At 36.7% G+C, this 14,977-nt stretch overlaps 2 protein-coding genes across 2 annotated transcripts; both read right to left on the reverse strand.

Moving 5' to 3' along the window:
- Nucleotides 1–486: 486 nt before the first annotated feature.
- LOC140974760 (protein REDOX 2-like) lies at nt 487–3,338 on the reverse strand. Its single transcript, XM_073438241.1, has 4 exons — nt 2,936–3,338; nt 1,551–1,794; nt 1,264–1,443; nt 487–886 (listed from the first exon to the last, which is right to left on the reverse strand). Exons 1-4 carry the CDS (start codon nt 3,256–3,258, stop codon nt 662–664), a joined length of 972 nt encoding a protein of 323 aa, XP_073294342.1. The 5' UTR covers nt 3,259–3,338; the 3' UTR covers nt 487–661.
- A 2,778-nt stretch (nt 3,339–6,116) lies between these two features.
- On the reverse strand, nt 6,117–7,440 carry LOC140974986 (uncharacterized). Its single transcript, XM_073438479.1, has 2 exons — nt 7,329–7,440; nt 6,117–6,970 (listed from the first exon to the last, which is right to left on the reverse strand). Exons 1-2 carry the CDS (start codon nt 7,438–7,440, stop codon nt 6,117–6,119), a joined length of 966 nt encoding a protein of 321 aa, XP_073294580.1.
- Nucleotides 7,441–14,977: the final 7,537 nt, after the last annotated feature.

A 14,977-nucleotide genomic window follows, 5' to 3' on the forward strand; every position in this document is an offset into this window, starting at 1 on the left:
TCATCTACTACCATCTATTTGAGATAGATTTACGACGTATCCGACAGGGTACAAATATCTAAATTTGATATTTTTATATACTTTTTCATACCTGCCGTTGGTGTATTAAACATATCATCGATCGTTCATCCACAATAAAAATTTCGAAGTATATATGTTTCTGCTTCATGCATGAACACGAGATTTCATATTTATCCGATCGCATAAACCTCAATCTCAACCAAGAGAGTTAAGCTAACTCAGAAATTCAAAGACATAGTAATCTAAACCAAAGTGCCAAATATATGGTTAGTTCGACCCTCCCTTGGTATTGATCCAGTGGCTACAAGGGGGACGGCATAATTTTTTCATGCGATTCAATGCATTAAACAATATGAAAAAAACACATGCGACCTTTTTACAATAACTGGATGAAGATTTTGGGTAACCAAACAAAGAAACACGAGACAACTCATGAATAACCTGTGCTTGGCACATACCACAAAGTAATATAAGATCTGGTATAACGAAAACGCAGTTTTACTTTGTTTTTCTAATTTCAAAATGAATGAATCATGGAAATGGCACAAAACTTTATGATCCGCGACTGTATCTCGTCTACCTTTCAATTTATGTATGTTAGGAAATATGTTTCATGTGAATATCTGTGCATTCAATTTGTTCACACTTCTCCATCCCATAATGCTTCCACTGATTTGTATTGGCCTTTTGGGAATATAAATCTTTGTCCCGTGAATCCTCTTACCTGTGGTATCTTTCCAATCTTACATGCTTCTTCTTCTGTTAATTCCCAGTTGAAAATTTGAAGATTCTGTCTCATTCGCTCGCTGTTGAAGCTCTTCACTAGAGGGACTGCTCCCTGTTCGTATACCCATCTCAATGCCACCTGATTTTTCATTTATACATACCTATTAATAAAAGTTTAATTCGAAGAATCTCATTGACAAGAGCTGTAACCGAATCGAAATACTCGTGAGAAACTTTATCAAAACTCGACTCAAGTTTTGATGTCTCAGTTTGATGTTGTGAAAGTGATATTGACATACTTTGATATTCATTTTTTCAAAAAACTTGGAGGGATTTTCGTAAGAAAATATTTAATACTCGAGCTCAGATAAGTGAGAATTATTCGAGTTGAGTAAAAGCTTGAAAAGAACTATTCGATTCGAGCTCGAGTAGTCTGATAATTCAGACAACACCGTCATGTATTTCAATTAAAAATAACACTGAACATACAAAATATAAACTTTTTTTGAGTATCACCTGTGTTTTGGTCTTGTTCCTAGCAGCTGCAATTTCTTTAAGAATTGGACTCTGCATCACTGCTTGTGATCCCCACAAAGCTCCGTTTGCCCCAAGAGGAGACCATGCACACACATGAATCCTCTTCTCCTCGCAAACCTCCAACATTCTGCGTTGCTGCCATGCTACATTCATCTCAACCTGAATCTCAGTCAAGTGAAGATTCAATAAATCTTCGAGTTTCGAATAAAAAGATAGACATAAATTATGAATTTCACCAAGTTCTCCGAAATCTCATATTCAATTACCTGGTTAACTGCAGGTGGGATGGTTGCATTTTGCAGCAGTTTCGAGAGCTTTTCGCAGCTGAAATTGCTAACGCCGATGGATTTGGCTAAACCCAATTTAGAGCATTCCTCCATGGCCTCCCAAACCTCCTTCATATCGAAGAAAAGCATGTCTTCTTCACTCAGTTTATAATCATCAGCAGTTTGCTTTATCCTTACTGGCCAGTGTATCAGATACAGGTCCACATAATCTTGCCCCAGCTTACTACATAAATATATTTCTTGTAAGAATATTTTAATTCGTGACAGATTAACATATGAAATTGAAATTTAGGATGGTTTAGAATGTATATATATCATAAATAGATGCAATAATTGCTCAATGAATTAATGTTTATGCTTAAGTGAGAAACAGAGTTCAAGGAAAAAAAAATTTCATTTGGTGAGCTAAAAGTGTCGAAATTGAGTTTTAATTTGCTGAACTAATTTTCACCATGGAGCAGTTCTTGTAAAGGAAGAAGAGAAAAACTTGCAATCTACGAAGCTCTAAGTTGGATTAAAGACTTGGGTTACAACAAAATAATTGTGGAGACGGACTCAAAATTATCATTCGATCCGATTCGATCTCCTCCGATTCACCAAATCTCATCGAATTTGTTCTCACTATCATAGCATGTCGTGGACTCTAAGAACTAGAGTTAGCTCAAAATTGAACATGATATGAGACAAGCAATTAGAGCTACTCATATATGGGTTAAATCGGCTCTTCAACAAGCTTGTTTTGATATTTCTTATGTAACTCTTAATTCTATTAGCGCGGTCATTAAGGATGATTGTAATTCCTTAATTGAAAATTAATAAGTTACAAAATTTGAATTTCAAAAAATAATAAAAAAGTATTTTTTATAATATTTTTGAAATTTTAGTAGTTCTTTTAATTGAATATGATGAAATGATATTGAACATGTACGTGTGATGTTGCGATATAAGAAAATACAAAATTTTAAATAAAAAAAGATTAAAAGTAAAATTTGATGTATCGAAAGTTTGAATAAGTTTCTTGACGGTCTCACGAATATTTATCTGTGAGACGGTCTCACGAATATTTATCTGTGAGACAGGTCAACCCTACCGATATTCACAATAAAAAGTAATACTCTTAATATAAAAAGTAATACTTTTCATAGATGACCTAAATAAGAGATCCGTCTCACAAAATACGACCCGTAAGAACGTCTCACAAAGTTTTTGTCCAAAAGAAATAAAATCAATTATAAAAGACTAAAATTGTTTTTTTTCCCCATAATAGGATCCATAAAAATATACTAAAAATAAAAAAATAAATGAGCCGCGACCTATAATTTCTCCGCCGCCATGAAAGAGCATGCAATAAAGGAAACAAGTACCGGAGTGTTTTCTCGAGGGCCGGCACCACAAGATCACGGTGAGTATCAGTTATGAACAGCTTCGAGGTGATGAAAATCTCCTTCCGATCCTTAACTAGGCCGCATTCGACCGCCGCGGCCACCGCTGTGCCGACGGCTTCCTCTGACCCGTACATGGCGGCCGTGTCAAAGTGGCGGTACCCGGCAGCGATTGCTTCCACGAGGACGGTTGTCAGCTGATGAACCGGCGGCATCGGATGCGCCGCCGTTCCAAAGCCCAGGCCTGGCATCTTGTGGCCGGAATTCAACATCACTTCCGGAACTGCGCACTCTGTTTTTTCCATGAAATTTCTTCGCCCTAATTAATTGATATAACAGATTTAGAAAGATCGTATGCACAATGAACACATTGTTACGAGCGGATATTTCAAGCAAAAAATGTTCTTTGTTTAAAGAATTTTAAAAAAACCGGGAATGCGATGTCTCGATTGAGAAATTTTTTTCAAAATGTACTTGAAAACCTTTTTGGAAAAGTAAATCATGTTAATGAAAAATATTATTTTTTATTTTTTTATATAATAGATATTGATTTGACGGATCGATCGATCCGTCTCAATGATATAAATATATGAGAAAGTTGCACATGATACTTACTCTTTTAGAAATACTCCCTTCTCAACAAATTACTAAGATTGAAAATAATAATAAAAATAGTGAATTAAGACTGATATTTGACAATATGGATAAACATAATCGCAAATATACAAATATATAAGATCAAAAATATAATTTTTCCTTACTTTAGGAAATATATTAGTAATTAGAGTAAATCTCTTGTGAGACAGTCTCACGAATCTTTATTTGTGAGATGAGTCAACCCTACCGATATTCACAATAAAAAGTAATATTCTTAGCATAAAAAGTAATATTTTTTTTATTGATAACGCAAATAAGAGATCTGTCTCACAAAATACTACCAGTGAGACCGTCTCACACAAATTTTTGATTATCATGGATTTTTAGTTTTCAAATGCACCAATAGATGATGAAATCCTCTACAACATTTCGTGTAATATTTCCTGCTGTACAAATAAATATTAATTTTATATATTGCTTTAATCTTAATTATTTGGTAAGTAAATATTTTATATAATTGAAATTATCATAATAATATCTAATATTATAAAAATAATTAGGTAACGTAATGTATAATTTTTTAGATTACAAAAATACACATATCAAGTTACAAAAATACTTTATTTTCATATAGCAAAAATATCATAAAAACCTATTTCAATAAATTTTTAGATAATCTATATCTATCATATATCAATAAAATATTTATTTATCTTTATATATTATTATGAAGTTTTAAATTTTCAATCATTCTTAATATTAAAAATTATTTTAAAAATAATATTATGATTAGTTATAAAAAATAATATGCTTTTTTGAACAAATTAAAAGTTTTAACTTCAATATAATCTCTATATCTTTTTATATAAAAATTATGAGTATGTCACTTATGAGACGGTTTCACGAATCTTTATCTGTGAGACGGATCATCCTACCGATATTCACAATAAAAGGCAATACTTTCTCATTGATGACTCAAATAAGATATCTGTATCACAAAATACGACCCTTGAGACCGTCTCACACAAGTTTTTGCCAAAAATTATTTAATACCAAAAACTTTTAATGTATACGTACATATCACTGCAAAGAGAAACTAGCCATGTATTTAATATTTATGTAGCAAGAAACGTTACACAAAATAGAGAAGATGATTTCATTCTCTCAAAATAATTGTAATTTTGATATTCATTCTTAAATCAAATCCCTTCAAATAAATTAAATAAATTCCTTCAAAAAGAATCCCAAAGTTTCCCAAGTTTATGATTCAAAATTCCTTCAAAAAAAAAAAAGTATTATTATTATATGTAAATAATATTTATTACATTTATTTTCTAAAATAACAATAATTTATAATTTTAGTATGCTATAATATAACAATAATTCCTCCCATTTTAATGGTTGGTTGAGAATAAAGAAACTTTATTATATCATTTTTTTTACAGTGGGTGTGGTGTTTTTGGCTTTCACGTGGGTGTTGGGAAAATTTGTTGAATTAATTTATGTGATACTTTAAACATGCAAAGGTATATTGTGGCATTAATTTCTCCCTTTTACTTTTTGTTGGTTTTGCTCATTTTCTAACCTACACATCTGTCTATTTGATCATGAGTGAGTCTCGAGTCAACCATACTAATATTCACAATAAAAAGTAATACTCTTAGCATAAAAAGTAATACTTTTTCATGGATAACCCAAATAAAGATCCGTCTCACAAAATATGACACGTGAGACCGTCTCACACAAGTTTTTGCCTTGATCGATTTTGGTTGGAGTTTTGCAAGAAAATGGTGTGCTACAATAAATATCGTCAAAGCAAAGCACTCACGAGCGCGAGCGAACACACACACATATATATCAAATTGCAACACACACGCAAACGAGCACTTGCGCGCGTAGACACACACAAATGTATATACACATACGTTGCTATATCTAGGATAGTGTCGTAAGAAGTATCTCACTAATTATTAGTTTTTTGCTACATGCGGTTCGAAGAAAATATTTGAGTTTCTTATTTCTTACATTGATTCTATATAAGATCAAGAATATTATTGCTTATTGTATTAGTTTGAGAGTTTACTCAATGTACACCGAATAGTATATGTTACGAGTTATTACGTAATAAAAATATATAGTTGGTAGGGGTTTTTTTGTACAAAAACTTGAATAATATGATTTTTTGTTATCGAATTATTTACTAATATATTAACTAAACAAATTATTACATTCGCTAATTTTTTTTATTTTTTATTTTTTTACTCTGGCGATCGACTTAATCTAATATTTTTTAAAAAAAAAATTAGATCTACATTTTCAAATCCTAATATATGATGATAATAATAGTTTTGATTGAAATTAAACATATATTAAATACCATTTTATAATCGATCGTTTATCACTTTAACAAAACTATTATTAACAACTTAGGTATTTTAAACTATAGGATAGACAGTCTGAATTTGAAACACCACATTTCGGATATTTCAAAATGGAAAATTTATTAATCTCCATTAAATTATTAAATATTATATTTCAGATTTTATGTTACCAATTATTTGGGAATTTAATAGCTATCAAGCACATATGTTCTAATTATGGCCGCAGCTAGAATTTGAATGGACGGAATTTCGATACGTGCCATCTGCAGTAAATGACAATTGATGAATGTTCTTAAACTAATTTTTACAAAACGAGCAATGTCATGAGCTATATTATTTGTCGTACTACGAACATGAATAAGTTCAGATATCCCAAATTCACTCATACGCTCTCTAATATCTGCTGCACATTGGCCCGTATAACTAATATGATCCCGAATGGTAGTGACTGCTTGCACTGCCAATAAAGAGTCGATTGCAACTCGAACATCAGTAAAACCTTTGTCATGCAGGAGAATAATACCTTCTCGAATAGCCAGAAATTCACCATGAACCACTGAAATGGGTTGGTTGATCTGCTTCCCAAAAACCAAAAACAGTCGGCCTTGTTTGTCTCGGAGTGCGCCACCAATGCTAAAATGATGTCTATCCTCATCCACAGACGCATCTACATTGAGTTTTAATGTTCTTAATCTTGGTGGATTCCATAACCTCTCCGGATTACTCTTATTTGACGCATCCTCAATTTTCTCTTTGGTCCGGGCTTTTTTGAAATCAGATAAGATTTCATAACTCCAGGAAACATTATCTGCTAACGATTTCTTCCTATCACCATGAAGGTATTTCTGCTTTTCTTTCCATACCGCCCATGTGTGAATTGCAACCTCCTCAAATTCCGTCTTTGAAAATTGGTCTTTCAACCACAGACAAAGCTCCAATGTGTCAGTATGGGAGTTTCCTCTTAACACTTGGGCAAAAGATGTGTTCTTCCATAGATGTTTAATTGCAACACAAAAGAACAGGGCATGTCCAGACGAGTCTATAAAAAAATTGCATAGATTGCAGGATTCATTCACCGGGACATGGTGTCTGGATAGATTCTGGTTAGTCGGTATACAATCATGGGAAATACTCCACCAGAATAACCGAATCTTTGGTGGAACAAAAAGGCTACAGAGAAAAGACCACCAATCCTCGTTGGGATTCTTCGATTGATGCTCTGGGCCTAAGAATAGCCCACGCTGGGAGCGGCGCCCATCTCTCACCGTGTACTGACCTTTGCATCATGTCTCCGGAATAATATACCACTAGTCCCCTCTACAGAAAGTGGGATCTTGAGGATTTCCCCGGCGATATATGGTTAAAACTATTAGCTATTAAGTTAGCATTCCACTCACCATCTTGAATCAAAGCACTAACTATCACCTCACGCTCCCATGGAACAAGAGGCTCACCAATAAATGCTTGCATGCTCGGTATCCACTTGTCTCCAAAGATTACTCCGTCCATCGGGTCAATTTTGTGAGACTGATATTTTATTTTAGTCCCTCATAAAAAAAATTATTTTTTATATAAAAAATATTACTTTTTATTATAAATGTAGACATGATTGACCAGTCTCATTAATAAATATCTGTGCGACCTTATCATAAGAGACTTACTAATTCTACATTTAGTAACAATTTTTTCTTTTTCTTTTTACTAAAAATCCTTATGTATATATTTGAAATATAGAACAATTTTGATTGAATTAAGAGGAATAAAATAGGAAAAAAAAATTGTAACATTTATTTTTCAATGATTTGCTCAACTTGTATAAAAAAGCAAACAAATATATTAAGGTTGAACATATGACCTCTAGCTTAGGAGATCAAAGAGTACTATTTAACGATAAAATTGTTATAATTATAAATAAAAGTAATCAAAAAATTTTTCAATCGGCAAATTATTATTGTATGCAAATGATTTTTTATAATACATTATGTAATAGTAATGTGTTAAAAAAATCTAAATTTTTTATATGAAATATAATATCTACACAGTATCAAGTAATATTATGAAAAAAAAAATTGTTTTTTTATATTTATGTTTGTTTCTTTACGATTTTTAATTCATTTTAAATAAATGAATTTTTTAAAATATGTGTGGATATGATGATATATAAGTCTCAATCCCTAGATCTCGTCCCAAATTCCAACTTCAGGTATCACTGGGACCAAGAGTTAGGGGTGATAATGGTGCGGTTTGAGCAGTTTTTCCACAAATTTCAAACTGGATTGTTATGTGTAATTCGGCTCGAAATATATTTTTTAATCGCAGTTCTTCGTGTAAAAGTCTATGTACGGTTTTAGGCTGTTTCGGTCGATTAGACGGTTTCTTCCATAGACAAGAATGATCGATCATCAAGTAAATAAAAAGAGAGTTATTAATACAAATCTGTTTGGACCAAAAAAAAAATTGTGCAAACAAAATCATACAAAAATAATAGTTAAGACAAGAAATAAATTTAAATGACAGTAAGTGGAAAAATATGGTAAATTTATATTTTATTTATTATTTATTTAGGTTAAGTCAAATATTTATTTTGAATTTATCCAAAGGATTCTAAAAGACGAGGATCACTATTTTGTCTCCCATTTTCTCAAAATGTTCAGGATTGGAAGCAACAAATCTAATGGAATTATTAATCTTTATTTCTTCAATACTCTTTTTACTATATGTAAGTTTCATTTTGTAGAATTATTATTATTATTATTATTATTATTATTATTATTATNGCATGGTAATAGCATGTATCATCGTAATAGCATATACGTGTTAAAACCTTAATTTAAATTCCGTTCATTAGCTGTGACTTTCGTATTATCATGTCAGTCGATGGATCCATCTACGTGTAACCGTGGTACCCGGCGGCGAGGATCATCAGCGACGGCATTACCCGCCCACTGAGTCCGAGCCTTACATGTCATCGTGTCATCGTGTTAGTCACAAATAAATCACTTCCTTCAAAAAGTGTCAGCATATTCATCACTTAAATAAAACATGCGTATACGTAATTTTTCCTTTAAACCAAACATGCATCATAATTATCATAATAGCGTAAAAATCGTAAACATGATGCATAATCATTTAAAATATCATAATTTGTGCTCAGGGCGCTGCCAGGACCAAAATCTCACCCCGGGTGCAAAGTGACCATTTTGCCCCTGGAAACCCAAAAATTACCGTTTTTACCCTAGACCTCTAAAATTGACCCGAAGCTTACCAAACTCCTTAAAATATCCCAAACATTATTGAAAGCTTCCCTAGACGTAAATTCGAACTTAAAAAACAAAACTTAATCGATTCATTTTAAAACTTGGACCGGGGTCCCGGTTTTAACCCGAATCGACTCGAAACTGAACCCACTTTTTCCTACACCTAATAAACACTTAAAAGACTCTAAAAAAACCCAAAACTCAGCTTTAAAACAATCGATTTCCCATGGACAGCTGCTGGAAAAACTCCAGCAGCTCAACTCTCACCCCAAGCGAAACCCCTAGCACACGATCACCACCTCTAGACTCAAGCCGATGGCTCCAGCCACTAACCAGCCTACTGTAGACCTAGACCAGTCCCCAAGGAGTCCACCAGCGCCAAGAACCCAGCCCCATGCAGCCTACGCACTAAGATTTCTCGCTAGGACTCAAGGCACTTCCCTCGCGTCTAACATGCTCTTGGTTCGTGCGAGCAGCTTACGGTTTCCACTAGCAGCGTGAGGGCCCTCCCAGGTCGTGGTTCTGACTCTACAGAAGCAGGTCCACAGCCTGGTATTGCCCTGACCCCGATGGTTTCTCCCCCCTTGCACCCGTTCAATTCAAACCAAGCCCCGTACCACGAAGCCATCTCGATCTACACCCTAGCACTGCCCTCTGTAACTTTCCAGCTTAGGGACAACGTCACTCACAGCTTTCACACTCTACAGCAACCCTCAGCACAGCCCCCTTGCAAACCATCAAGAAAAACGTGAGCAACTATGCAAGAAGGAAACCAAAATCTCATGAAAACCGAAAATGTTTCATGCTTGAAAGCTGGATCGAACTTTTCACAAAACAAATAACACACATCAGTATGTATATGGCGTGTAAGATGCAAAACAATGATACAAGGCATGCCTGATGTTTCTTTCTGAATGAAAATTGCAAGGAGACACATGGCCACAACGAGAATGGAGGCACCGAATTTGTTGAGCTGCAAGACACGAAGGAGATGGACAATTGGAGGGGGTGGGCGGCTGATTCACGTTTTAGGTTTAGGGTAAATAGTGTTTAGGTGCTAATTATATAGTTAATAAATTGATAATGGGCCACAATTTGAAATTTGAAAGTTTTAAAAGGGTTTTAAGAGCAATAAGCTTAAAAGTGGGGCCATTACATCCAAACACACTCCCGAAAAATATTTCATGTTGAAAATTTTCTGAAAATGTTAGCCGAACCTTAAAAAGTCCCCCGATTTGATACAATTAGCGTATCGTCAAAAATAAAAATTATGCGGGTAAAAATACCCAAAAATTCCCATTTCTTGAAAAATACTTAACATCTTTTATTAATCAATAAAAATTAATCGTGTAATAAAAATAATTTTTTTGAAAATTTCCCGGTCTCCGTTCCTCGTTCGAGCGCGAAATACAAACTTAAAAATCTATAATGCATGAACCTTAAAAATTTCATGAAATAAATTCTACCGTGCAATAGTAATGCATAAAATGCATAAAAATAATTAACCACAATTTAATAAAATAAACATGCATTTTATGCTTTAAAAGAATTTAATAAAATAAACATGCATTTTATGCTTTAAAAGAATTTAATAAAATACCAAAAAAATTTAATAATTTGCATGCATGTGGNGAGAAACAACGACAAAAGGGGGCGAAGGGATTCGAAGAAACAACGATGTTCCGACAACAGCAGAGAGCGGAGAGTGAGCGCCGAAGGAGATGAAGAAAGAGGGCCAAGGATCGCGATTTGAATCTGTGGGAGGGAGTTCTACTGGGTAGTGAAAAAATCATTGAGGAATTGGGCTGGGCCCAATCTTACTAGCCCACTCCACGACAAATTCTAACGGGTCGTTTCAAATAAAAGAAATAAAACTGGTTTGTATACAAGCATTTTGGCCCACGGGCCAATGCTTGCGGGGGGCAATTGTTTGGGCTAAAAATGATTAATGGAAAGCCCAAATTAATTGTCAAGCCCAATTTAATTCTCAAGCCCAATTAAATTATGGCCCGTCAAATGAGCGGCCTAATTTCTATCAAGACCAACCAACCACAAAGCGCTGATGATGGAAAAGATCGTGGGGAGACAGGAACAGATCGTAAGAGAGTAGTGGGAAAGATCATGTGTTCATGGGGGAGTGGAGAGAAACCGTATAGGCGTTGGGAAGAAAAAGGGGATATCGGCTACACAACGGGGAGAAAAAAAAAAAACAACTCTCTGCACAGACAAATCTGCAAAAAGGTCTCTGCTAAATTTCCAATCTTCGAGCAATAGTTTTCAAGCTTTCCAGTATATTTTTAGCATTTTACGTCTTCTCGTTTTAGATTTCAGCAACAAGTTATTATATTTTTCAAGTTATGATGAATTCCTACAGTTTTGTAATTTCAAAAATCATGTCAGGGGTTTATTTGCATCAATTTCCAATAGTTTTCTTTATTTTGGCATTGCGTTTGTTTTAGGAGACTAGAACTGACGGTCGAATTTAGAATTCACGTCGCTTGAATATTTAGAAGTTAGATTTTATCATTTTCACACAAATCGGTGCATTTTCGCACCTGGCACGCCCGCAATACCAAATATTGTGCATACATATTTTTGGCACGCCCTGTGGGACCTCACTATGCCGCCAAGAAGAAAAGAAAACGTCACTTAGGAGAGCGGGGAGTCTCTGACTAATCAAGAGGGAACTGAGGTTCCACAGCCAGAGCAACCTACTGTTGAACCACATGCTGAAGAAGTGGATCTGCATATTCCTGCTACGTACGACCAAGTTTCAAACAAGGTATTGGAAGAACTGACTGCTATAAAGATTGAGGAAATCTCACTGGCATTGTCTAAGGCGATGACCGACTGTTTGAAGACTCTACTGAGTAAGCCGAGTCAGTCTCTTCGAGGAGAGCCAGAATTGATATGCATAGAAAGAAGGATTATAAAATTCAAATGACCAACTTGATTTATCATTATATGGCGGGCGTGTGGAAGAACAATCTACTACCAACAATCTGGGATGGATGTATCGGGTCAGGAGTAGAGCAGCAATCTCATCATGAGATCGACCGTGAAAGTCGGGAAAAACACCAACCCAGAAAGGCCGTGTGAGGCAAGAAACGCTAGGTCGCGCAGGTAGGTTGAGTGTTTCAAGTTTCAGCCACTGCAGATAATCCATCAGATCAGAGGCTGAAAGAATAAGACGACTTCCCATCAGTGAAGTAGTGCGCAAAATAGTAGGAGGGCCAGCAAAGAAGTCCATCACGCCAAGGAAGTAAGAGAAGGCCCATATCTGTAAAAACCACGACACTCCCCCTAGCTTGGAAATAGGATCGTGCCGAACGCACTGATTCAAACTGCGATATACGGACCCTAGAAGCATTACCGCCAAATTATACACTCGACTGGTGCTGAGGGAGCATGCCAAGGGCAGGTATTCAGAAGATGGCTTACCGGACGAAGGGCAGAATAAATAATGACATATTAACACCCATATAAACATGATGTGTTCAACCGCAGAAGGGATGTCTGTATGCGAAGACCATTCCTTAACCACTGCCCGATAAGAGGGATAGCAGTAACGAGTATGAGCTAAAGAGGGGGCAGCGGGATCATCAATGAAATAGGGAGAGTCAGGCCCAACCACAGGCAACCCCAGGAACAGAGACACGTCATACAGAGTTATAGACAGTGGGCCAAATGGGAAGATAAAAACATTGCAGGAAGGAGACCAAAACCTGATAAGACAATCGAATAAGGCCGACTGCTTGTTTATTTTCATCTTGGAAGTCATGACCAGCGGCCACAAACCCTGCTGGCGCCATTGTCGTCCGAAATGAGGTTCCAGGCGGTCTATCCATTCAACCCAAGCTTCAGGTACCCGTGGCCAAGATTTAAATTGGGAAGACTCACTGTGCGGCAATAAAGATCTGGAGAGCAATAAATCCCTAGCATGTAGTGAAGGTAGGGGAAAGAACAACCGATGTATTGATGGAGGGAATTGATTCTCAGGATAGGAAGGGTGCCGCACCGGGCCGATAGTAGCAAGGGCCAGAGAAGCAAAGGCTGGGCTCCTACAGTTGAACAACATATAAGTAAGAAACATTGCAATGCATAAAGAAGACCAATGATAATGGAAGATGCAATTCATACCCAGCTTTAGCATCAGATTTGTGAGAGGCCCCAGATTCGGATGCAAATGGATTAACAGCTGATATACCTACAAGAAAGGAGTTGATATCTCAAACATCTTTACCAAATAAATAAACCACAAGCCAAGGACATACCAGACGCCATCGAAGAGTGAATCAAAGGAGTAGCCATCACCGCAGTGATAATCGAAGCCGAAATAGTAGCAGGAACAGATGGGGCGACTTCTACCGAAGATGGGGTCGGCGCATTTAAAGCAATCGGAGGCTGGGACATCACTATAGCCGATAACCTGTAAACCAATGAGACATAAACGAAGCGATTCCCCACACTTCCTGAGGACAAATACACTACATACCTATCTTTTTCAGCATCAGTAGGGGTGACCGCAGGAACAAAGCCGGGGTCGATAGATTGATTGGGGTCAAAAACCACTGTATGCACGCAAGAAATATTCAGAAAACCAATTGCTACTAATGCATACTACAGGGCCAAACAATGGCCACTTTACCACACCTACAAAGCAAAGGCTAATGAATGGCCGAATAATAGTAAATCTGTGATTCTCCACAAAAACCCGGTGTCAAACGAGTTAGCCCAACTACACAGAAAAACCAATCGCCCATCCTTTGGTTTCTCGGACACAAATTTATACAAAGCGAAAAAGGAAACTTCAATTCAATCAAGGCGAATCGATAAATTTCAGGGAGCCGAGAAACACAGAGTAACGATTCAAGAAAAGGGAAGAGAAAAAATACCCATGGCCGTAGAAAGTGAAATCGGTTGCCCCGAGAAATCCACTAAAGCAGGCGCAGCAAATGGGGAAGTCGGCGTGGGCATGGGTTGCGTGGGATCATAGGCTTCAAGAGGAGTGTCTAAAATTGACATAAGGGCTGCCAAGGGACGAACCGAGCCAAGTGGGGAGTTCACCTGTTCCGAAGGAGGTTGGCCAACGCCCATTCGAGAGCCCATCGACGATCCAGAGACAGCAATGAACGGATTAGGGCTGGCAGCGGAGCCAGCAAACGCGATGGGCGGCGAGATGGAGGCGACTGCTGAGACAGAGAGCGCGCCCGCAGCGCTTGGTTCAGAAAGGCGCACCGGAGATGAATCTTGAGCCATCGGTAAGCCTTTGACGACCACGGCGTAGGAGAAACAACGACAAAAGGGGGCGAAGGGATTCGAAGAAACAACGATGTTCCGACAACAGCAGAGAGCGGAGAGTGAGCGCCGAAGGAGATGAAGAAAGAGGGCCAAGGATCGCGATTTGAATCTATGGGAGGGAGTTCTACTGGGTAGTGAAAAAATCATTGAGGAATTGGGCTGGGCCCAATCTTACTAGCCCACTCCACGACAAATTCTAACGGGTCGTTCCAAATAAAAGAAATAAAACTGGTTTGTATACAAGCATTTTGGCCCACGGGCCAATGCTTGCGGGGGGCAATTGTTTGTGCTAAAAATGATTAATGGAAAGCCCAAATTAATTGTCAGGCCCAATTTAATTCTCAAGCCCAATTAAATTATGGCCCGTCAAATGAGCGGCCTAATTTCTATCAAGACCAACCAACCACAAAGCGCTGATCATGGAAAAGATCGTGGGGAGACAGGAACAGATCGTGAGAGAGTAGTGGGAAAGATCATGGGTTCATGGG

The sequence above is a fragment of the Primulina huaijiensis genome, chromosome 4, assembly GCF_012295235.1.
Source record: "Primulina huaijiensis isolate GDHJ02 chromosome 4, ASM1229523v2, whole genome shotgun sequence".
NCBI classification, from domain to species: domain Eukaryota; kingdom Viridiplantae; phylum Streptophyta; class Magnoliopsida; order Lamiales; family Gesneriaceae; genus Primulina; species Primulina huaijiensis.